This window comes from Antechinus flavipes, chromosome 5, assembly GCF_016432865.1.
Source record: "Antechinus flavipes isolate AdamAnt ecotype Samford, QLD, Australia chromosome 5, AdamAnt_v2, whole genome shotgun sequence".
NCBI lineage: Eukaryota > Metazoa > Chordata > Mammalia > Dasyuromorphia > Dasyuridae > Antechinus > Antechinus flavipes.
In genome coordinates, this window is record NC_067402.1 from 92,496,921 (window position 1) to 92,522,306 (window position 25,386).

Sequence of the window (25,386 nt, forward strand, 5' to 3'; positions counted from 1 at the left end):
TGTGGCTGAAGCATGATGCCCATGGAGAAGTGTGAAACGAGGCTGGAGAAACAGAAAGGTAAACTCATAGATTTAGATCTGGAAGAGACCTTAGTGAACTTTTAGGGAGTCATTGAGTAGCAAAGAACCTTGAGTGCCATGATAATGAATATCACTGGAAAGGCAATGAAAGGGCTCTGGGGGAAAAATTGGGTAAAATAGCCAGATCTTCAAGTAAGGAAAACTGATCTGGTTGCAATATGGAAGCTGGAGAAGAGGCTGAGAAACCATCTAGAAGATGACTGAAAGAGTGGAAACTAGGGTTTTGCATGGTGGTATTGTGACTATAAGCAAAGGAACAGATTCTTCAGTCATCATTTTAAACTCCTGTTCTTCCAGGTCTCTTGTTTTTGTTTTTAAATTTTTTTTCAATTGTGAGGCATTTGTTTTCTTCTTTCCTCTTGCCTCCTCCATCCCTCCACTGAAAGAAAATAAACAAAACAAAACCCTTATAATAAATATTCTTAGTTTATCAGGGAAAATTCCTATATTGGTCAAGTCCAAATGTATGTTTTTATTCTGCATGATAGGTCCATAACTTATCTCCTGATTTCTTTATTTTCATTATGGGCCTTCTGCTGTAATATGTTAGCTATTGTTATTATTCTAGCCTTCCAAATATGTGCCTCAGATTGTTCTTTTGTGATTATTTTTTTTCCCTTTTGCAAAAAATATTTGGTGGGATGGGTTTGGGGGATTATAGATTGTTGGAAGAAGGGGAAGAGGAAGTTGTTTCTTAAAGCCCCTGACTATGGTATTTCTAATGGATTATGCTATATAACACTCTCAGTTACCCCTGCTAAGGCCCTTTCTGTCAGTTCTTTCTGTAATATTGCATACTTCCCTCTAGATAAAGTAAGTTAGGGAACTAGCCTTTTGCTTTAGCTGTTATTTATGCAATGGAAGTTGGCAGAATAGGACAATGGAACAGAGGAGTGGCTATGCATTTAATTCTTATTTTCTCTCTCATCAAGAAAGGGGAGAGAAGCCCAGACGAGTAATTTGGGGAGAGGCCTCTCCCTAGGCATTTACAAGTCTGGTATTTCTGGTGGAAACTGAATTTTAAGGCAGACTATTGGTGATAAGCTGGAGAAATAAGTAAAAGGAATAAGAGAGTGGTCTGTGAATGGAAACTTTGTTCTCCTAGATTCTCTGATACTGTGTGTGTGTTTTAGTAAATAATTACTAATCAGTCCCAAAGAGATACTAAAGAAGGGAAAGAGACCTGTGCCAAAATGTTTGTGGCAGCCCTGTTTGTAGTGGCTAGAAACTGGAAAATGAATGGATGCCCATCAATTGGAGAATGGTTGGGTAAATTGTGGTATATGAATGTTGTGGAATGTTATTGTTCTGTAAGAAATGACCAGCAGGATGAATACAGAGAGGCTTGGAGAGACTTACATGAACTGATGCTAAGTGAAATGAGCAGAACCAGGAGATCATTATACACTTCAACAACGATACTGTTTGAGGAAGTATTCTGATGGAAGTGGATTTCTTCAACAAAGAGAAGATCTAACTCAGTTTCAGTTGATCGATGATGGACAGAAGCAGCTACACCCAAAGAAAGAACATTGGGAAATGAATGTAAACTGTTTGCATTTTTGTTTTTCTTCCCGGGTTATCTTTACCTTCTGAATCCAATTCTTCCTGTGCAATAAGAGAACTGTTTGGTTCTGCACACATATATTGTATCTAGGATATACTGTGACATATTTAACATGTATAGGACTGCTTGCCATCTGGGGGAGGGGAAAAATCGGAACAGAAGTGGGAGTGCAAGCTTCATGGAAAAATATGTAGTCATAACACACTATAAAGTGTAAAAACATTATTAATAATTTCTCCATCACTTTATTAAGATCAGGCAAGCCACAAAACAATAAATTAAGCCTTGATTTTGTAATTTTTTGGGTCAGTTTCCAAGGCATAAATGCTTGCACTAAAAATTTAACAACTGGAACTCCTCCACATGTGATAAATGTAGCAGCTTTTTGTGGTAGCAAAGAAGTGGAAATTGAATAGATGCCCATCAGTTGGGAAATGGCTGAACAAGCTATGGTATTTAAAGGTAACAGAATATTAATGTTCTAAAAAAAGTGTTGAACAAACTGATTTTAGAAAGGCCTGGACAGATTTATAAGAACTGATGCTGAGCAAAACAAGCAGAACCAGGATACATTGTACACGGGAACAGTAAGAATGTGCTGCTCAATGATTCAGTGATCCAAAGCAATCCCAATAGACTTTGGACAGAAGATGCCGTCTGTATCCAGAAAAGAAAAAAAAAAAAAAAAAAAAAAAAAACTAAGGAGACTGACTGTAAATCAATATATTCACTTTTTTAAAAAATCTCTTCCATGGTTTTTCCCTTTTGTTCTGATTTTTCTCTCCCTAATATGATTCAGAGCAATGTGTATTAAAACAAATAAATTTACAAAAAGTTAAAAAAAACACCAAATAATTGGCATTCCTGGCTAGTTAGAGCTAGCTCTAGTATACACATATATGTCTATATATGTATAAATATATTCATATAAGTATATATTTATGGAAATATATGTATATATACTTATATGTGCATATATCACATTATATACACACATGTTGTGAACTTGCATATACAGATAAGTGTGTGCACGTATTTCTAGCAGTCTTCAAAACTATCACTGGGGAAATAAATCCTATGAAGGGGCCAGCCATCCTCACTCCTACTAACCTATCTCCATGCACAGGACAAGGCAGATATCCTGAGGGAGAGACAAGAGGCAGCCTCAATCCACTCAAGTCAAATAACCATCATCATTATTTCCTCTCTAACTTTGATGGAAACAATCTGGAACCTTGATGCCCCTTTTGTCCCCCCAAAATAATACCAGCTTTCTTTCAGTCCAGCCCCCACAACCATTAATGAGGGGAGAAATCATTATAGAAATTATGAGGAAGGCTCACTTTGTTCCTCACCACTGGCAATAACTGCTGACCAACTGCCATCACCAGCCATTTAAGTACAGGAGTCTTGAGAAAAGTTGATGCATTTCCTGGACTACCATGAGTCCTTCCTTTCAACCCAACTCTCACAGCCATGCTCCAGGGAAACAAACCCAGTGAAAAAGGGAACTGGTCATTTTCACCAACTGCCATCCAAAGCAGCAAGGCACCCAGAGGGAGAGACAGCCTGGCCAGGTAAGTCAGACCACCAACTCGACCATCTCTGCTCAGACCTCAATGGAAACAGCCCAGGATCCTGAACCCATTTCTCTTTGAAAGGGCCATGTATCTTCATGGGAAACAGCCGTTATGGGGATGCAGCTTGGAGACTTGTCCATCAGATGCCACGGCCACAGTTCTTGAAGACCAGAAAAGAAAGTTCTTGCCACCCAGGCTTTGCCATCAGCAGATACTTCACCATCAGAAGCCAATGTGATTTTTTCATTAAAAGTGCAGTGAAACAAGAGGCTTTTGTCTACATGACTGCTGCATACTAAGGGTCTTCCTCTTTTAACAGTTCATGGGCATGCTTTGTCTCCTCAATTAGAATGTGAGCTGCTTACTTTGTGTCCCCAGTGCTTTGTCCTCAGTCCCCAAGTATCAAGCACATAGTAAGTGTTTAGTAAATGCTTCATTTATTTAAAGTACTAGTTTCCCATGTGAGCTTGGGCAAGTAACGTTCCCACAGGCCTCATCTAAAATGAGAGTGAATCATAGAACCTCTAAGATCCCCCCTAATCCTGCTTCTACAGTGACCCTCGGTAGCAGAAGAGCTGCATAACCCACATGTAAGGAAAGTCTGCATGTGAATACTGGCCCTCTGAGCTCCTTTGCTGCCTCCCTGTCACCTGACCTGCCATTTTTCTGGTCTCTCTTTGAATTTCTGTAGTGCTCCTGCCCTCTTTATAACACATAATTCAACCTCTGATCATGTCTTTGTTCTCTAATTGCTACTTATTGTGTGCCCTCTCTGTGTGGCCTGTTAAGTTATGTGGAAATTCACTTTACAAATCTGGAGTTCATCTTCCTTATTTTGTTGCTATAATGTATATATAGCTTTAAGGTCAGCAAAAAGCCTTACAAATATCACCTCATTAGATTCTCACAACAACCCTGGGAAGTAGGTGATTATATCCCATTTTACAGATGAGGGAACAGGCAGAAAGTAAGTGTCTGAAGCTGGATTTGAACTCAGACCTTCCTGATTCCAGGTCTAATGATGTCATCACTGCACCCACCTAGATACCTTTATACTTTTTCCAAGAGATATGTTAAGAGATCAAATGAGCTAATAACAAATAGATCTAATAGATTTAATAATAAAAGTAAAATGATAAAAAACTTTTTGCCTTTAAATAATTTCCAAGGTAATTGTAATTATTATGGCTTTTATTATTGACAACAATAATAAAAATTATAAGCACTATTGTGTACTCCAGAAGTCCTCTACATAAATTTCATGACAGACTGGATAAAGAGAATTAAGGGAGAGTCCAGCTAGTGCAATATAAGCCCATCACTGTTTTTGGAGAAAAAACTCTCAAAGCCATGTTCTTTTGACTATCCGTAACCCTTTGTTTCCTCAGATGTAAAATGAGGGAGAGAAGAGGGTAGGGAAGGGAACAAGCATTTATGTAGCACCTACTGCATGCCAGGAATGTGCTAAATGCTTTAAAAATATCTCATTTAATCAAATAAAGTCATTTAAATCATTTAAGCAAAAATCAAACAAATATTTAAATTAATGGGGATAATAGTTGTAGTGCCTACTGCAAGTGGTTTTTATGAGGCTCAAATGAATATATGTAGTAGGGGACCCATACCATTTTGGAACCTCTATCTCAGATGTGTTATGGGATGTGTCAAGTAATCAAAATGAACCACTTTAATGAATCACACACCTAGGCCAGCATCTAAGGCATCATCTACCAATAAACCAAGCAGAAACATAAATCAAATAGCAAAGCATTTAATTAAGACAGAAGAGCAAAGTAAATAACAAGGGAAAATCAAGTCATTGAATCACTCTCAGACTCCCCATACATGAAGGGGTATACTTTCTCACAGACTGCCACCCTGTTGGGAGAGGACCTACTCCCCAGATGATTAACACCCCTAATGTTCTAGAATACTTGTCATGATTCTACCTTGCAAGAACAGGTTGTGCCTTACTACTACAATTTCGATTATTTCTAAAATCAGAGCTATCCAAAAGTGACTGGGCTGCCTCTGGAGATCCTGGATCCCTCACCGTAGTCTTCAAGCAGTGGGTAGATAACCATTTGTGGGTTATATTGTCGAGGGGATTTTTTTTTTCCAGAAAAGGCTTTATCTAGATGGCCTCTAAGGTCTCTTCCCACTCAGAATCTGTGAGTTTATGAAGGCAAAGATTTATCTGGCTTGTAGTCAAGAATATATTCTATTTACCTTTTGTTCTTTATGGAATAGACAAGATGTAAGAGGGAATAAATCCTTAGCTAAGATCACATTAATCAGGATTGGATTAGATATTCTCTAAGATCCATTCCAGTTGTGAAATCTGGACTTTTCTGCTTTTGCTAATTTTATCTAGACACTATTTGAATATCACATCACTTTTTCTAGAACCTTCTTGTGCTCTTTACTGACTTCACAGTAAGTCTGAGCTCCTTTGTTTGGCACCGAATATCTTCTATGATCTGCCTCCCATCTACCTTTCTAATTTTCCACTTTTTTCTGATGAGCAAAACTGATATCCTCACTTTCTCTCCCAAGAAATCATACATTTCCCCTTCCTACTTTTGTACATCTTATTCTCCCCAAATATCCCACTCATCTCCACCCATCCAAATCTAGCTATCCATCAAGACAGTTCAAGTTCATTTTCTTCATGAAGCTTTCCCTAATCATGCTAGCCAGTGATATTTTTTCCTTCCTCTGAATTTTGAAAGCATGCTATATCATTTGGCCCTCATTGCATTGTTTTGTTATTTTGTTGCCTAAATATGGCTTCTCTCTCACTAAACTGTAAGATTTATAATAGCAGACTTTTGTTTTCCCTTGTTTCCAAAAGGCTTAGCATAGGACAGAATAGGTATCAATTCAGTAAACACTTCCTTGAATTGATTCTTTAGTTAGAATGCCTCAACCATTTTTTTTTTTTTTTTTGGTGACCTTTTGTGGGGAGAAAAAAGAGGGAGAAATTACTCATGCAATTCCTTCTGCAATCCACTTAGAATCATAGAATCTCCCAGTAAGAAAGAACCTGACAGTTTCCAAGCCTAGTTGTACTGAACAGGATTCTCTTCTTCAATGTCCCAGATGCCAGTCATCCAGACTATCTGAAGACTTCATTTCTACTTTTGGACAGCTCTAATTATTAGAAAGTTTTTCTCACCCATCGTGTCTCCCCCTGACTCCTGAGGCCAAACAAAACAAGTCTTAGGGATAATCCCTAAGATGACAGTCTTTCAAATAAGAAATCTGTGCCAATTGTAATTGCTTTGTAGTGTGGCTATTTGTACACCCATTTAATTTCTCCCATTAATTTCTCCTGGAGAACAGGTTATACCCTTCACATTGCTATATATTCCACAGTGCCTAGAATGGTATCCCAGGCATAACAAGTACTCAATATTTACTGAATGACACTTGGCCATTTTCAAATTTTTTCTTTATTCAACTATTCTCCCGAGACCTCTTCTCACCATATAAGTTGAATCCAGTCGATGGGCACAATTGTGGAAAAGGCTTTTCTCAATCAGTGGGTCTCAAATTTTCTGGCCTCAGGAACTCTTTACATTCTTAAAAATTATTAAGGACCCCTCAAAAGAGCTGAGTTGTTATACTTACTGATATTTATACCATTTTAAAAATCAAAAATCATAGTATTAAAGTGTTTTGTATTTAAATACAAATAGCATTGAAATAAAAAAAATCATAGTATTAAAGTATTTTATATCATAAATCCACAAAAGGATCTTATGAGGTATCCCTTGACCATACTTTGAGAACCACTTTTCTAGATAATTCTAGATTTTGCACTGGCTAGTACTGTCCAGGATTAATGGGGGGGAGGGGTGCAGTAGGACTGGTGACAGGCCTGGGAATACATTCTCACATCAAAGCTTGATAAGCCAGATTATTGGGGAAATAGGTAGCCCTCAATAAATACTCTTGTTAACTGGAGTTTAAGTAGAAACTCCTTTTTTTTTTTTTAATTGTTATAATCCTTATTAAAAATCTTTCAGTACAGGGAGGTGTGGGGCAAGGATACAATCTGTCTTGCAGATTTTAGAAGTAACATTCTGAACATCAGTCATTTTCCAGGCTTAGAAACTGCCACTGACAGAGATGATAGGGTTAAGTATAGACTGGTCCCAAAAGATATACTGCCATTTGGTGGTACAGTATGATTTGGGAGAGAGATCACTGGACTTCAATTCTTGTCCCAGACCTGCCGCTAACTCAGTTTGTGACTTTAAGTCCTCAATTTACTTGGGCCTCAATTAACTTCCTATAAAATGATAGCTGGACAAGATAATCTCTAAAGTCCCTTTTCCACTTCCAACATTCTGTGACTATTCTGTAACAACATTCCTATCTCAGCTTGAGTTATCTTTTTTTATTAAAATTGGAACATAGCAAAAGCAAACAATTAAAAAAAGCAACTTCTGATAAAACTGGATTCTAATTGAGTTTTGCTATATGCAGCCAAACTGGAGAAAGCTCCAGCACTGTGAACATGTCAGTGTTCCATCACCTGTAATCTGGACACCCCTTTTATTTTGGGGGTCTAGGAGAAGCTAAAAAGACAAGAAAAAGGTTCAGAAGCTGCGAGTTCAAAAGGGATGGCATGGAGGGCTGCCTTCTCATTGCTGCTCCCAAGGCAAATCCCTTCCAAAGTGGGAGAGAAGCAGGGGTCAGAGTGCAAGGGAGGGAAAAGAAGTAATTTTTTTTTTTTAAATAAATGCATGGAGAGCCCCAGGGCACTTCATCCCACCCTCAGTGGACTTATTTTTTTTTTTAATTTTTTTTTTTTTTTGGTAGGGCCATGCAGACACACAGACACAAATAATGTGGCCCCTGGGGAGTTAAGGCCCTGGGGCCACATAATAGATGCACACATAAAAAAAGGGAGTCAGGTGGCGCTCTCTAAAAAAAAAAAAAAAACAAATCCAACAACAACCAAAAAAACGCTCACCAGGCACCATGACACGTTAGGATCAATACCCATAACTGTCTTCAACTGTACAGATAGCACCAATTAAGAGAGCCCAGGGGTTAAGGGGCGAGGGAGGAACCACAGCCAAGGCATCTCAGAACCTCGGCTGGCACCTACTTGACTCTTGGGAAGAGTCTGCCCATCCTTCTGGCATCACAACTCTAATCCCTCTTTACTATCCTGCTCCTTTGAGAAGCTGGATTAAATCAGTTTTGGTCCCTTCGGCAGGACAAGATCTGACTCCAGGGAAGTGCTAGCCCCTTTTTCTCATGCAATCAAAATAAGATGCAGCTCTATCAGCTCTTGAGGAAGGAGATAGGCCCCAGCTATTCCTCCCTCAAAAGCTCAGTGAGATTTGCACAAATTGCAGCAACATCATCTTCAGCCATGGGATGGGGCACAATGTGAGCCATCTGCCTTCCTATTTCCCCCACCTACAACAAGTAACCACAAGCACTCCTTGTTGGTCCTAAGGAGGGTGGGCAGGAGAGGACCAGGCTGAAGCATGTGCTCACATGACTGAGGTAGGACAATATGGTGGAACAGCACAGGCACTAGACTAGAAGTCGGGAGGATCTGAGTTCTGGTCCTACTTTGTGACTTCAAGTAAGTTGCTTAGTCTCCCTGTGGGTCAGTTTCCTTATCTGTCAAAAGGACATAAGGCTATCTTGACTCAAGATCCATCACCAGCAAAGGGGAAGATCTAGGGTATCTGATCCAGTGGATAAAGAAGGAGGCGGTGAAGGTGAAAGGAGGAAAGAGCCTAGAAAGTGCTTTGTGAACATTTAAAGCACTATTCAAAGACAAAGTGGTGCTACCATTGTAGATCCCATTCCTTTCTGCCTCCCTTTTTTCTGTAGGGACTCTCCTACCTGCAGTATAAATGATTGTCCCTTCAGGCCTGGATGGGCCTGAGAATCCCTGGTTCACCACCCTTGGGCTCAATGCTGTTCCAGGTAATCTTGGGTTCACTGCTTCCCTTGCTCTGGATGAATGTATCCAATCAAGGAAGGAGCAAAGGGAGGGTCCCCTCCCTATCCCTTACCTGGTTAGGATTGAGAAGCACAGCTGGGGTTGAGAGCTGACTCAGGCCCAGTAGCACCAACCACTCCTAATTTACAGGTGTTCAGTCTAAGACTTCTGTACCATCACCTTCTGAAACTGTTCCCAACTCTTGGGTAGGGTTCTACTGTCAGCCCCTTTGGTCCATGGTCCAGTGGGTGAGTGAAGACCTGAGCTCTCCATTCAAGCTGGGCAGGGTGGATCAAACATCCTTGCCCAGCTTTCAAGGGGCTGATGTGGAGTGCAATTAAGGTCCCCAAACCCTAGGACCATGTAAGGGGCATAAGGAGGGGGAGAGTTACTAGTAATTTGTAGTTCTCCTATCTGGTTGCCTGTCCTGTGTTTCCTCAGAGGGTTTCAACCCTCCCACCTTCCTCCAACCTCATTCTATCACCAGATTCCCCTACCCTCTCCCCCCATATCCCACCCCCACCCCTCAGCACTGGCCTAGTCCCGTTCCAGTGCCTGGTGGGGCCGAGAGGTCCCAAGGCTGGCGCTATGCACCCGAAGATGGTCCTTGAGTGACTCCTTATATCGGAAACTCTTGCCACACTCACTACACTGGTAGGGTCGCTCGCCTGTGTGGATGCGCTGGTGTTTAAGCAGATTTTGCTTCCTGATGAAGCTTTTGCCACACAGGGCACAATGGAAAGGCCGCTCCCCAGTGTGTAGACGTTGGTGATTCTGAAGGTGCTCTTTGCGGCTATATGTTTTCTCACACTCAGAGCATTTGTAAGGACGCTCACCTCTGTGGGTCATCTGGTGGCGGATCAGGCCTGAGTGGCAATTGAAGCTCTTTGCACATTCAGCACACTCAAAAGGCCGATCTTTGGTGTGGCTCCGGTGGTGAATCATCAAACTCTTCCGAACATCAAACGTCTTGCCACACTGAAGACAGAAGTGTGATTTGTCTTGTCCAGGGGAGAGGAAGTGACTCCGCTGATGCTCACCTGTTATGCTGCTACCATCACCAGTGCCACTCTCACCTGTGGGGCTCCCTGGAGGACTATGGAGACCTTCACAAAGGCCCCGTTCCCTCGGGACCATTGGGAAAAGATCATCTAGCATCCCCACAACTCCCCGGCTCGGCCCCCCACCTGGATTCTCAGTGCCAGGGAGTGGGGTCATATTTTGTTGGTGGGACTGGTGTTGGGGTACAGGTAAGGTAGAATTCTTGACCATTAGCAGCCCATCACCTAGAAGAGAGAAAATGATTGTGACAATAATAATGATCCTAAGCCCTTTATCTTTTAAGGACGTTCACCAAGCTTATCTCATTTGATTTTAATCTCATAGCCCTATGAGATGGGTAACATGTATATTTTATTAGCCAAATTATAATAACAATTAAAATAATCCTCTGGTAATGCTAATCTGATGATGCCTATTGGCAAAAAAGTAAACAGACTTTTAAAGACCAGTTATTCTGGAAAGCAATTTGGAACTGTGCTCTCAAAGTTATTAAATTGTGCACAATCTTTAACTCAGCAATATCACTAAAGACAGAGGAAAAGGACCTAGATGTACAAAAATATTTATAGCAGTTCATTTTGTGGTAGCAAAGAATTTTAAACCAATGGGATAGCCATCAATTGGGGAATGGCTGCATAAGATATGATGTATGAATACTATTAAGTTGTAAAAAGTGATGAGGATGGTTGCAGAAAAACCTGAGAAGACCTTTAAGAACCTGGAGAACAATTTATGCAATAACAATATTATAAAAGTAATCAGCTTTGAAATTTTTAATAACTTTTATCAACACAATGACCAATCAAAATTCTAAAGGACTCATGATAGAGAACCAATAGACTCAAAGGATAAACTGAAGCATACTTTATTTTTTCTTTATTTAATTTCTGACTTTTTTTTGGTGGGAGGAGCACATTGCTAATATGGGAATTTATTTTGTGTGATTATACATATCTGTAACAATTGCCTTTTCAATGGGTGGTGAAGGAGAAAAAAAAGAATAATTCAGATCAGAAAAATTGGGGAGACAACTATCTTGAAATTAGATACTTTTCTATTTTAAAAGGTTTTTCTTTCTGTAGGCAGAGAAAGGAAGAAGGCACTTTTCCTGGCTCTCCTTAACTAAATTTGATGGTTACAGTAAGGAACAGTCAGTCATCTCTCTTTGCCACCGTCCCAGCCAACTAAAGTTGAGACAGCTTGGGAGGCCCTAAAGAGTCTAGAAAACTTTACTCAGCAAGGAATAATGGTTACATGCCCAGGGACTATTTACTCGAATAGCACTCAGCTGATGAAGTCGCAAGCTCCTTGAGAGTTTTTTGCCTCTTGACTCTCCAGTACTTAGCACAGTGCCTGGCACATTTGTTATTGTTCAGTCATTTCAATATTGTCCCACTCTTTATGCTCCACTTGGGGTTTTCTTGTAGAGATACTGGGGTAGTTTGCCATTTCCTTAACCAGCTCACTTTACAGATGAGGAAACTGAGGCAAACACAGTGAAGTGATGATTTGTCCAGTGTCACACAGCCAGGAAATGATTAAGGCCAGATGTGAACTCTGGTGTTCCTGATTCCAGCCTGGCATTCTATCTACTGTACCACTTAGCTGCCCTGCCTGGCACATAGTAATCACTTAATGTTTACTGACTGATTTATTCTATAGGTCAGAAGTCACCAAAGGATCAACAAACATTGTGTCCATAGTCACTCCAGGATGCCCAGCAGAGCAAGATGGGCCCTGCATGGAGCAGACTCAGTGAGAGGATTTGAGGGGATGTGACCAGAGTGACTTGAACCACTGACAGCTATTATGGAGGTCTTGCATGGAAGGAGTTACAAAGTGTGGGGGGTAAAGAAGAATTTAAAGTGGGCAACAATGACCACTGCTATTTGATACAAGCACATGAAAACCAATCTGGAGGTCTTCATAGCAGGGCCGTAGTGTAGGTGATACAAGGAGGTCTCCTCCTCCTCCAAATGAAGATGCTAAGGCTCAGTGGTTTGTCCAGGGCACAGAATCTGGTAAGTGGCAGGGGGGGACATTTCAGCTACAGGGACCTTGCATGTCCCAAGGAACTCTTGCATTCTTCATTATATCTGGGCATCCATCTCCTTTTTCAAAAATTCTAATTCAACTTCTTGTAACTCTAAAATGGGCCAGCTAGGTGGTCCTGTGGACAAAGCACTGGACTTGTCATAACTCAGATTCAATCCAGCCTCAGACACATGCTAGCTATGTGACACTGGAAAAGTCTATTATTTGCCTCAGTTTTCTCCTCTGTAGTGAGCTGGAGAAGCAAATGGCAAACCACTCCAGTATCTTTGCCAAGAAAATCCCGAATGGGGTCATGAAGAGTGGGACAACACTGAAATGACTCAACCACCACCAACTCTGCGACACACTAACTGCCTCTGAGATGTTCCATGATGAGAACTAAAGACAGTCCACAGACTGGCTCTTTGTTATGGGGAATGGCCATTACCCAACAAGACTCCTCCCTCTAAGCAAAGGCTCAAAGTGGCCTTTTCTTTCAGGAGCTCTAGCAGTTAGCAAGTCAGAGAATATAAAACTTGGACTCGTTTATCTCAGGTCAGTATTTTGGAAGGATTAATGTTCCCCTCCAAGTATATATTGATGGGTCGCTCGGACTTACAATAAGATCTCTTCCTCCACAGTTGCTCCTGAAATTTACCATGTTGACTTAATTCTTTGCTCTCAGATTCCCTTTGGGGTATTACTCACCAGCACTCGCATCAATAGCCATATCCCTTTCCATTGAATCTGATGGGCCCCAAGGATATGGCTCCTCTTCCTGTTTTATCCATGATAGAATATCATGTGCTGAGATCAGAGATTCTGGACATGTCAAAAAAAAAAAAAAAAAAAAAAAAGCAGCATTAGACTTAGATGACTCCAAAAGAGCACCCAGCAATTTGTGAGTCAATGTCATTTCAGTATTGTTATTATAATTATCATTCTTTGAATATATTTACCAAATTTGACCTTCTAACCTGAATTCACAAAAATGACTTCATTTGATCCTCACAATATCCATGTAAAGTGGATGCAGTAAGTACTGCCATTCACATTTAACTCAGGCGAAAATGAGGATCAGAGATAGGAAAATGATTTGATTTGCTCAAAATCAATAGGCTGTGTAACCTCTCTGATCCTCAGTTTCTTCATCTTTGGACTAGAAGACCTCTGAGGTCTCTCTAAACTGGGTTTATGATCTTATGATTCCCTTTCTTGGGAACCTTGGGATATTTCCACTAGTTTCCTAGTTTTCAATGTTATAATTTAAAACATAAATAAAAATAATAAGCAGTAGAAACTGTAAGATTAAAGAAAAAAGTCATAAATAACAGCTGCAAGTGATAATCTTGAAGCTTTAGGACTCTTGATGAAAGCTGGGTTAAGATTTTGGTTTTTTCTTCTGCCCTGGATGAGAGAGAAGTTTTTTTTTTTTTGCTAATCAAAAGAATTATATCTAGGAGCTACAAGGAGAGCTGGAGTCTTCTCTGGTTTCCTCCTCCTGCAAAATAAAGGGATTTGGCTAAGGTTTTGAAACTATTAAGTACTAAGATACTATCTGTCTCTTGTAGCCTAATGAGTTGTCAGCCAGAAGAGATTCTACCTATTTTTTGTTCTTCTAGAATATATCTTCTCCAAAAGTCTCCAAAGGGCAATTCTAATTAGAATCAGGATCAATTACCTAATAGAAAAATTCCCCTTTGACACAGACATTCATGGAACTATTAAAATCTCTCTATTTTGTTCAGGCTGCTTCAAAAATGAGAGATTAGGCTAGATTAAGTACTGCAGTTAAATGAACACAGCAATACATTGTTCTGAGGATGCATGATATGCTGGAAAGATGAGTATACTAGGAAGTGGGAGATTGAAGCTCAAATTTAAACAGCTCTACTAGTTACTTGTCATGTGACCTTTTGCAAGTCCCTTAACCTTTCTGTGCTTCAGTTTCCTTAACTGGAAAATAATGAGTAAGAGATTTCTTAAGGTTATTTCTGATATTCCATAATTCTCCGATTTTTATGAAATCTTTTTATGAATGTTGTAAATATTCATGCTTAGAAATTCACTCTAACTCTATAACTTAACTCAAAAAAAATCAAACTGTAACTGCTCTATGCTTTAACTATTTTGAAACAGCCTCTTGGCCAATTCCTGTAAAATCTCAGCACCCAGACTTTTATGAAAATGCATTTACCTGATCAGTAGGATGATTTCAGGGAGGCTTGGAGAGACTTACATGAACTGATGCTAAGTGAAGTGAATAGAAACAAGAAAACATTGTACACAGTAGCAACAAAATTATGTGACAATCAATAGTGATGGGTGTTGCTCTTTTGAACATTGAGATGATTCAGGCCAATTCCAATATATGTGAGATGGAAAGAGGACTCTGCATCCAGAGAGAGAGTCATGGGGACTGTGGATCACAACATGGTATTTGCACCATTTTTGTTATTATTTGCTTGCTTTTTTTCCCTCATTTTTTGTTTTTGATCTGATTTTTCTTATGCAGCATGATAAATGTGGAAATATGTATACTATTGCATATGTTTAACATACATTGGATTATTTGCCTTTTAGGGGAGGGGGGAGGGGAAAAGGAGGGAGAAAAATTTGGAAAACAAAGTTTTTCAAGGGTGAATGTTGAAAACTATCTTTGCATATATTTTGAAAACAAAAAGCTATTATTTAAATAAAAGAAATGGGTTTACCATTTGTCCTTAGTATTTTGTAACCAATCAAGTTTTCCTCACCTGAATTGGGGTCTGTGGGAATGTCCCTTTCCTCCAAATCTTGCTGATCCCACACACAATGTTGCTCCTCCTGCTTAATCCGAGATAAGATGTCCTGGGTAGAAATTGGGGAGTCTGTCATGGGGGTAAAAGGAAAAAAAGGAATTAATTTGTTTTCTCATTTCTTACACCCTATTAGAATTGGTTACAGCAATCTCAAACTATGCCCATTTTTCATTTTGAGGAATTACAGCAGTCAAGCAGGATACAATTCAACCTGAGGTCCTTTCTTCTAGCCTTATTTCTCCACAATAGCTAAATTATACCACTTGTCATCTCCTTTAGACATTCAGCATTTTCTCATTCTATGTTTAGACTCAATCTTCCCCTATACTTGGAATGTCCTCCTTCAAGCTCCTCTTTCAGAAATTCTATCTATCCTTTTTTTTTTTGGGGGGGGGCTGAGGCAATTGGGGTTAAGGGACTTGTCTAGGGTCACACAGGTTATATTTGTTAAATTTCTGAGGCCGGATTGAATTCAGGTTCTCCCGACTTCAGAACCAGTTCTCTATCTACTGTATCATCTAATAGCCCCAAGTCTATCTATTCTTTAAGACTTAATTCAACTACCACTTCTTCTACAAAGCTTCCCCTGGTCTCTCTGGTAAAACTGGCCTTTCCTTTCTCCAAACCCACTATGTTGCCTGTTTCATTCAATTCTGCAATATACTGCTGAATATTAGTATATATTTCATACCACTCTCCCCTCAAACAGATTGCGACCTTCATGTAAAGCAGCAACAATATCCTGATTATCTTTGCTTTTTCCTCAATTCCTAACAGTGCTTTGAATATAGTAGGTATTTTTATAAAAGATTGATGAATGAAAGGCATTTTTTCAGCCAAACAATAGGTATTTTTATAAAAGATTGATGAATGAAAGGCATTTTTTCAGCCAAACAACAGAAGTTAATTCAATGACCCATAGTTCCACTTTACTTTACTTTTTTTCCAAGTAAATTTATTTATTTTTCAATATACATTACTTTATGAATCATGTTGGGAGAGAAAAATCAGAGCAAAAGGGAAAAAAATTTTAAAAAACAGAAAAAGGAAGTGAATATAGCATGTGTTGATCTATATTCAATCTCTTTAGTTCTTTTTCTGGATGCAGATGGCATTTTCTGTCCAAAGTCTATTGGATTCTTTTGGATCTCTGAACCACTAAGAACCAAGTCTTTCATAACTGATCATGGCACATTCTTGCTGTTACTGTGTACAATGTGTTACTGGTTCTGCTTGTTTTGGTCAGCATCAGTTCATGGAAATCTTTCCAGGACTTTTTAAAATCAGCTTGTTCATCATTTCTTAGAGAATAATATTCCATTACCTTCGTATACCACAACTTGTTTAGCTACTCCCCAACTGATGGGCATTTACTCCTTTTCCAATTCTTTGCCATTACAAAATGAGCTGCTACAAATATTTTTGCACATATAGGTCCTTTTCCCTACTTTAGGATTTCTTTGGGATACAGACCCAGTAATGGCACTGCTGGGTCAAAGGGTATGCACAATTTTATAGCCCTTTGGGCATAATTCTAAATTGTTCTCCATAATGGCTGGATCATTTCACAATTCTATCAACAATACATTAGTGTCCCAGTTTTCCACATTTCTTCCAACATTTATCTTTATCTTTTCCTGTCTTCTTAACCCATCTGAGAGGTGTGAGGTAGTACTCCAGAGTTGTTTTAATTTGCATTTCTCTAACCAATAGTAATTTAGAGCATTTTTTCACATAACTATAGATGACTTTAATTTTTCTTTTAGCTACTTTTGTTGAAAATCTTTCAAAAATATATTCTTAAGTAATATATATATATGCTGGAAATAATCCATTATTAGTATAAATTTCTAAGATTCCTTTTTCAAGTCCTATATCCTCTTTTCCAATTATTGATTCTATTGTGCTTTATGACAGACATCCTTGTATGTTACCGAGGTACACAATGCTATTTGCCCCTACCCTAAATGGTCTTGAACTGCTGTGTTGTTTTCTTTTTGATGTGATTCTTTGGTCCAGGTTTTATAGTCTTTCTTCTACTTCAGTCCTCCTGTTTATCAGTGTGTTCTGCTGCACCTTTCTATTTATTGTTATTATTTTGACACATGAGGCTTTTCACTTATAGTATTCTTATATAAAAAAACAGGTAAGCAAAACCACTTAATATGGTGATTTTGACAGATGATATATGATGCTTTCTATTTTTTAAGTTTACCATTTTCCACTTTCCTAATTTATCATTTATTAACAGAAAGGAAGGCTGTATGCTTTAATCATTGGAAGCAAAACTGTCCATTGCATCTGACCTGAGTTTTGCGGCTAGTCCTAATTTAACACTGTTTTCTTGGCCTTTCTTCACCTTGTTCCAATTCATACAGGTTTTCTCAGGTTTCTCTGAATTATTTGTATTTGTCATTTCTAACAGCACAGATTTGCATGCCAAGATTTGTTTAGCTATTTCCTTGTTGCTGTTTCTAGCACTTTACTATTTTAAATAGTGATGCTCTGAATATTCAGGTAGAAATGGGTTCTTCTTTCTGTTATTGACCTCCTTTGGGTATAAACTCAGTACTGGTTTTTCTAGGTCAAAAGAGATGAAAAATTTTGTAATTTTTCTTACATAATTTATAATTGTTTTTGAGAAAGATTAAATCAATTCATAGTCCTACCAACTGAGAATCACAAGATCACAGAATTAGAGAGTTGGAGGGAAGAATCAAAAACAATCAGACTTAACTTATGTATGAAAGGCATTCCCACCAATTCCTACATGACAAGTGGCCATCTGGCCTTTTCTGGAAGACTCCCACAATCTCTCAAGACAGCCCATCCACTGTAAGATGACTCTCACTGTTAGGAAAGTCATTGGGGTTTTTTCTTGTTTTTTTTTTTTTTTTTAAACATCAAGACCAAGGCAGACTTTTTTGCACTTTCTGTCGAGTTCTGCCCTCTGGGGCCAAATAGAACAAGGTGAATTTCTCCCTAATATGATAGCTCTTTAAAATTTGAACATAGTATTTTCATCTTTTTTGTTGTTCGCTTGCTTTTTGCTTTCTTTCTCATTTTTTTTCCTTTTTTAACATGAAAATATGTAAAGAAGAACTGCACATGTTTAACATCTATTAGGATTACTTGCCAACTAGGGGAAGAGGTGGGGGGAAAGGAGGGAGAAAAAATTTGGAACACAAGGTTTTGCAGGGGAGAATGTTGAAAATTATCTTTGTATGTATTTGGAAAATAAAAAAGCTATTATTTTAAAGAAATAAAATTAATGAGGTAGCTCCAATACTTCCTTTTTTGAGCTTCATAAAAAAAAAAATTTTGAACATAATTATTGTGTCTTCCCCGAGTCTTCTCTTCTCCACCCTAACAAGTCCAGTTGCTTTCCTCACAACATTCTCTACTAATCAAGGACTTTCTTAAACCATGGCACCCAAAAGGTCTAATGAGGTCAGAGAATAGTGGAATTATCACCTTCCTAATCCTAGAAATTATGCCTTTTAATGCAGCTCAGCCTTTCTGACATTGCCTTTTTCCATCTTTATCAACTTGATAATATAGAGAATCTTTAATTCTAATAAACAGCTAACACATAGCACTTACTACATGCCAAGGGTTGTGCTAAGTACTTCACAATTATCATCTCATTTGATCCTCATATAATAACCCTGGGAGGCAGATGTTATATTATCATGCCCATTTCACAGATGAGGAAATTGAATCAAAAAGAGGCTAAATGATTTGCCCAGGATCACATGGTTAGCAAATGCCTAAGGCACAATTTGAACTCTGGGTTTTTCTGACACCAGACCTGGTACAATATCAACTGTGCCCCATAGCTGCCCATCTATTCATTTACAAACACGTGCTAAGTACTGGTGAGCCTAAATCAGCTATTTTAATGTGCTTTTCTGATTATTAATCCTGCTTTCTTTATTTCTTTTTTAAGAAAACCATTCACATATTTAATCAAACATCTATTAGGGAATAGTTCTTAGTTTATAATATTTTGTGTCTGATTACTCCAGGTTTGGGATTTCAGACTTTTTAAAAAGATGTTTGATACAAATATTGCTTTCCAATCCATCTCTTCCCATTCCATTTCCATTTATTTATTTGTTGTTTTCTTAGTAAAAGACTTTTAAATTGAATATTTTTGAAATAACTACTTGTCTTGTTCATACTCTTCTTTATCTGGTACTTGTTAAGAACTCTTCCTCTAGCCAGTTGTGAACCATGTAACTTCCTTTGGAAGATGACCGAAAGAACATGGCTAGGACAGAATGCTATTTCACAGTGAATAATGGCAAATATTAAGAATTTTTTAATAGCAAGATTTGTATGGATTGAGGTAGAGCAAACTAAGTAGAAGAAAAAGAACAATGTGCACCTCTGACTAAAACATAAATTAAAAGGTCACTAAAAGGAATCTGAATTCCAAATAAAAACTAGTAAAAGTCCCATAGAGCAATATATAAATATACCTACCCCCTCATGGCAGAGAGGCAAAGGACTCAAAAGATGAAATGCTGTCTGTAATAGGCTTGTATACGCTTTTCAGCTGTAGTCACTGTAGCGGAGGTTTTTATCTGTTTTTCTTTGTCAGGAGGATTTATATGGAAGGAGGGGGGAAGGGAAGCATTGAAATTATTGTGAAGACAAAAGGTAGTGATGAAATATATAGATATTTTTAAAAATATGATCTTCCTTTCTCTAGTCCTATTCCTTCTGTTCTGTGCTGCTTTAACCCATTAATTTGTTGGGATAATTTCTTAAGATAGTTTGATGTTGAAAGGCTTAAAGAGAGGCAAGGCACATGCCACTTATAACATAGAAAACCTCTCCCCTCTACTGGAGCAGCTGAGAATGGAGTGATGATAATAATAGTTGACATTCAGATCACAATTTAAGGTTTGTGAAGCATTGCTTTTCCATTTGATCCTCACAACAATCCAGAGAGGTAAATGCTATTATTATTCCCATTTTACAGATGAGGAACTGAGGCTGAAAGAGGTTAAGTGACTGGCCTGGGATCACGCAGCTGAGTATCCGAGGCAGGGATTCATGTTTCCCAGACTCCTAAATCCAATGCTCAATTCATTTGGTCCTTTAGCTGCCTAATTAATTATAGCTCTGCCATGGCATTTGGGTCTTTGAACCCATTGGCAGATTTCTGGTGTATGAGAAAGTGGATGATTGAGACTAGTTTTGACAAAGAGAATGAAATGTAGATCTGAGAGAGAGAATCGGGCATGAACCATAATCAAAGGAACGGTGCCTCAGAAGATGTGAAAAGATGGCCTACATCTGGGAAGGACCAAAGGGATCTGGGAAGCAGGGCATTGCCAGAGTGGGTGTCATCTATCTAATGTGGGGGGTCACTGATTGAAGATCGAGGCTTGGCTGCCCGGGAAGCACCACAGATTCACACCTTTGGGAGCATAGAGTGATGGCAGTTTTGAAACCAGACCCAGTGTTGTACTATTTGTCTGAACCAAGTCAGCTGAGTTTGCTTCCAGTGGCTCTGAAGAAGAAAGGACCCCTGGGAAAGGAGCCGGGTATTCTTAACTGCCTTAGTGAAGTTCTAGGGGTGGTTTCCCACCATTCCTACAAAGTGAAATAAATGACCTTGGGACAACTGTCATCCCCTACTTTGAAGCATAATCCCTAGTTGAACTTGCTGGACATCTGACCTACAGAGAGACCTCTGCATGTGAACAATGTGAATCCGAGGCTCAGGGCAGAAAGGCCCGGGTGGTGATCGAGTTCATCCACACCTCCAGCATCTGTCCCTACCTGACAGAGCCCCCCTCCTCTTTTCCTTCTCCCCAAAGTCATCAAGTGATCTTTCCACTCACTTACCAGTAACAGTGTCTGCAACAATTTCTCTTTCTTCTGAGCACTTCTGAACTCTGGAACACAATGGTTCTTCCCTCTTCACCTGAGAGGAAGCAGCTGGTGCTTGGATCAGAGCTTCTATAGCTAGGAACAGAGAACTGCATCATTACACCAATTTTTTTCTCCCTTGTAGTTTTTCTACTATCATTTCCACAATGGAATCCAGAGTAGCAGCTGGCTGGCAAAACCACTGGGGGAACACATACTTAAAGTGGACCAACAGAGTAAAATGGGAGGGGGAGGGGGGTTAGAGTCATGGGGGATCCTGAATAACAAAGAGAAATGGAAAGGGGAAGTGGTCATCCTAATAAGGCATGATGTCTGTAGATCTTTTTAACTTTTACAAGGCATCTGGTATGCAAGTATTTCTTTGGACACTCTTAACAACACTCCGGGAGGTAGATGACACAAGCATTAGCCTCATTTGATGGAGGAAGAAACTGTAACCCAGAGATTACCTATGATCATAGAGCTATTTAGAGCCAGAGGTGAGATTCAAAAGCAGGTCTGCTCATTTCAAGATCCCACTCTCCTCTCATAGTGGGAGAAGATCAGAGAGAGCACACCAAAAATAGGACTAAGCAGGAACAGGACTGTTGGTACATTTTTAGAGCAGGACTCCCTCACCCTTTGTGATGTCAAGAGAGATGCCTTGGGCAGTTTGGTAAAGACTTATAGACCCTTTCTATGGATAATTTTTAAAGCATAAGTGTAAAAGTAAACCAATTATATTTAAATTCCAAATATATTTAAATTTATTTAAATATAAATAAATAAATATTGATATAACTATCAAAAAATTTTTTTTCAATAAAACCAAGTTCTGTGGTCGTGAGTTGAGGATTCATGACTCAGAGCTTGGTGCCAGCAAAGCTATTGGTTTCATTCCCATGCCGACAGCCAGCTTTGCTCTTTTCCCTGGCCCTAACCAGATTTCCTGTAAATACATGCTGCTGGTCCCAAAGAAGAGGTGGAGAATGTGGGACTCCTTCAGAACAAACCCATTCCTGACATGTATAGGACACCATGTGCTCCTCATGGTGTTCCATAGTGCCATCTTTGGATAGGTTGCTGGAAGCAGGCAGGTGGTGCAGTGGTAGACTGCAGAGCTTGAAGTCAGGAATATCTGAATTCACATCTCTCTTCAGACACTTAGCAACCATTGGACCTTGGGCAAGGTGGCCCCTGTTTGCCCTAACTGTGAAATGGGGATCAGCAGCCCCAGGTAGGGGGTTCAAATGAGATAATAATTGTAAAGCACCCAGGACAATGCCTGGCACATGGGGGCTCTTGATAAACACTTGTTTCCTTCCTTCTTCTATGAAGACAAATGAATCCTAGCCACTCAACACATCCCATGGAAACTCAAAATGGTCACATTGTGCTGAAAAGTTACCAAAGAGTAGAAGAATGGGGAAGGCTGGGATCAGAGAGAGAGAACTACTGCCTATTCTTGTGGATAGTGGTGAAGGCAAGGTATAGGGAAGGCAGGTAGCTTCTGTCTCAGGGCTAACCTCAGCTGTCTGGTCTCATTTCTGTTTCCATCTAGTTTTTCTTTGGTGCCCACTTCCCACAGTTTCTAGCTCTACAAAAAGTTGTTTCTTCTTCTTTTCTTTTCTTTCTTCCTTCCTTCCTTTCTTATTTATTTTTTGTTGTTGTTGTTGTTGTTGTTGTTATTAAAAGGGTTTTGGAAATTAGATGTATCTCTAATATAGTAGTTATTTTGTGTGAACTAAATCTCTTAATAAATGGTCAGGACTAGGACAATGTACTCAAACTAAGAAGTAATTGAGCTTTCTAATTGCTGGATGCTTGCTTTTAGAGGTGCCCACCTGTGTTAGGATCCATTGGAATTTCTCTCTCCTCTGGATTATGCTGTTCCCACACACATGGTTCCTCCCTAGGTTCTACCCGAGACTGGACATCTGACTTGGGCACTGGATTCTCAGCACCTGTGAACAAATTTGATGGAAATGAGAGAGTGCTCATTCAGGAACATTTATCAAGAGAACTATATACAAGGTAACAATTAAGATACATGGCCCACCCTCTTCAGATTCCATTCAAATGTGTGAATCAGAGAAATCATAAAAATTGATATAAGACAGTCAAATCTCTAGTAGAGAGGGCAGTCAACCTCAAAGAAAATCAACTGATCAAACTGACTTTGACTTCTTTGAAGCCTATGAAACTGGAAAAAAGAGGCAGAGGGGAGTAGAAAAACCTAAGTAATGAGCATCTTAACATCATAACTTTAATGTAATTGGCTTTACAATGAGCAGCCTGAATGTTGCAAGGATACATAACCATGGTCCTCAGTGGGAAAACCCTCCAGAGATACAACCTTTGAATCCACTACTCCTCTTTAAAACAGACAAAAGCATGTATATTCAACTATAAAACCTAATTACTTTGGATTGACTTGTGAGGAATAAGAAAGTAAATTTTGAATTAATGATAAGTCTAAATACTAGAATTCTACACAAAGACTGGATTTTTATTTATTCAAACTAAAGCAACCAAAATGTTAAGCAGCTATCTTAGAGACACTACTTTAATAAAGAAATAAGACTTGAAAACACATGTGTGAATTGATGCAGAACCAAGTGAACAATTTATACAATAACAACATTGTAAAGATAATTAACTTTGAAAGATTTACAAATCTTAATGTGATGATCATATGTGATTGCAGAGGTCTCATGATGAAGTATTTCCTAACAAGTGATAGACTCAGGATACTGATGGAGACATAAACTCTTTTGGAAATAGCCAATATAGGAAATTGACAATGCTTATTTGTTATAAAGATTTTGTTTTTCTTATCTTTTCTTTTTTTGATGGAGAGAGGGAAAAGGTAAGAGGGAGAGAAAACAGATTTTTATTCATTGGAAATAAATGAAATTAATTGTTTTCATTTGAAAAAGGATAAGCAGAAAGAAGACTGTGGGGACTGAATGTGGATCACAACATAGTATTTTCATCATTTTTGTTGTTTGCTTGCTTTTTGTTTTTTCTCACTTTTTTCCTTTTAGATCTCACTTTTGTTGTGTAACATGATAATTGTGGAAATATGTATAGAAGAATTGCACATGTTTAACATATATTGCATTTCTTGCTATCTAGAAGAGGGGACAGGAGGGAGAAAAAAATTTGGAACACAAGGTTTTACAAGGGTGAATGTTGAACACTTTGCATATATTTTGAAAATAAAAAGCTATTATTTTTATTGAAGTTTTTTATTTCCAAAACATATGCAAGGATAATTTTTCAACACTGATCCCTGAAAAATCTTCTATTCCAATTTCCTCCCTTTTCTCTCCACCTCCTCCCCTAGATGGCAAGTAATTCAATATTTGTTAAACATGGTAAAAATATATGTTAAATTCAATATAGGCATCCATATTCATACAATCATCTTGCTGCACAAGAAAAATAAGATTAAAAAAGGAAAAAAAAGAGAAAGAAAATAAAATTTGAGCAAACAACAACAAAAAGAGCGTAAATGCTACGTTCTGATCCACCCTTGGTTCCCACAGTCCTTTCTCTGGGTGCATATGGGTCTCTTCATTACAAGACCATTGGAACTAGTCTGAATCATCTCATTGTTGAAAAGAGCCACATCCATCAGAACTGATCATCTTATGATCTTGTTGTTGTTGTGTACAATGATTTCCTGGCTCTGCTCATTTCACTCAGCATCAATTCATGTAAGTCTCTTCAGGCCTCTCTGAAATCATTCTGTTGATTTCTTATAAAACAATAATATTCCATAATATTCATATGCCACAATTTATTCAGCCATTCTCCAATTGATGGACATCCATTCACTTTCCAGTTTCTTGCCACTACAACAAGAGCTGCCATATACATTTTTGCACATATCTCTTTCTCTCCTTTATAATCTTTTTAGTATACAATCCCAGTAGATATACTGCTGGATCAAAGGGTATACAGTTTGATATTCTTTTGAGCATAGTTCCAAACTGTTCTCCAGAATGGAGATCTATTTACAATTCCACCAACGACGTCCCAGTTTTCTCACATCTCTTCCAATATTTGTCATTATCTTTTCCTGTCATCTTAGCCAATAAAGAGAGGTGTGTAAAGGTACCTCAAAGTTGTCTTAATTTACATTTCTCTGATCAATAGTGATTTAGAGCATCTTTTTATATGACTAGAAATGGTTTCAGTTTCTTCATCTGAAAATTGTCTGTTCATATCCTTTGACCATTTATCAATTGGAGAATGGTTACAAAGCTATTATGTAAAAATAAATAAAGAAAAAGAAAAAGGATAAGACAGACGTATAGTTAATATTTGCATGCAGTAAATCATTTGCACAAAAAATAATGCTTCTAAAGTGTTTAGAAATAGTTTGTTCTC

At 38.6% G+C, this 25,386-nt stretch overlaps 1 protein-coding gene and 1 long non-coding RNA gene across 2 annotated transcripts in view; one reads left to right on the plus strand and one right to left on the minus strand.

Annotated features, from left to right (window-relative positions):
- On the plus strand, positions 1 to 5,429 carry LOC127563946 (uncharacterized). Its single transcript, XR_007954155.1, has 2 exons — positions 1 to 3,225; positions 3,310 to 5,429. It is a non-coding gene; the product is annotated as an uncharacterized LOC127563946 (long non-coding RNA).
- Positions 4,984 to 25,386, minus strand: part of ZNF282 (zinc finger protein 282) — a 27,217-nt gene continuing 6,814 nt past the window's right edge. Inside the window, exons 4-8 of the mRNA XM_052000130.1 lie at positions 22,833 to 22,952; positions 20,965 to 21,084; positions 15,058 to 15,171; positions 13,010 to 13,123; positions 4,984 to 10,491 (exon numbers count right to left, since the gene is read on the minus strand). Coding sequence (XP_051856090.1) covers positions 9,743 to 10,491; positions 13,010 to 13,123; positions 15,058 to 15,171; positions 20,965 to 21,084; positions 22,833 to 22,952 — 1,217 coding nt within the window. The 3' untranslated portion in view covers positions 4,984 to 9,742. The remainder of the gene's footprint in view (positions 10,492 to 13,009; positions 13,124 to 15,057; positions 15,172 to 20,964; positions 21,085 to 22,832; positions 22,953 to 25,386) is intronic.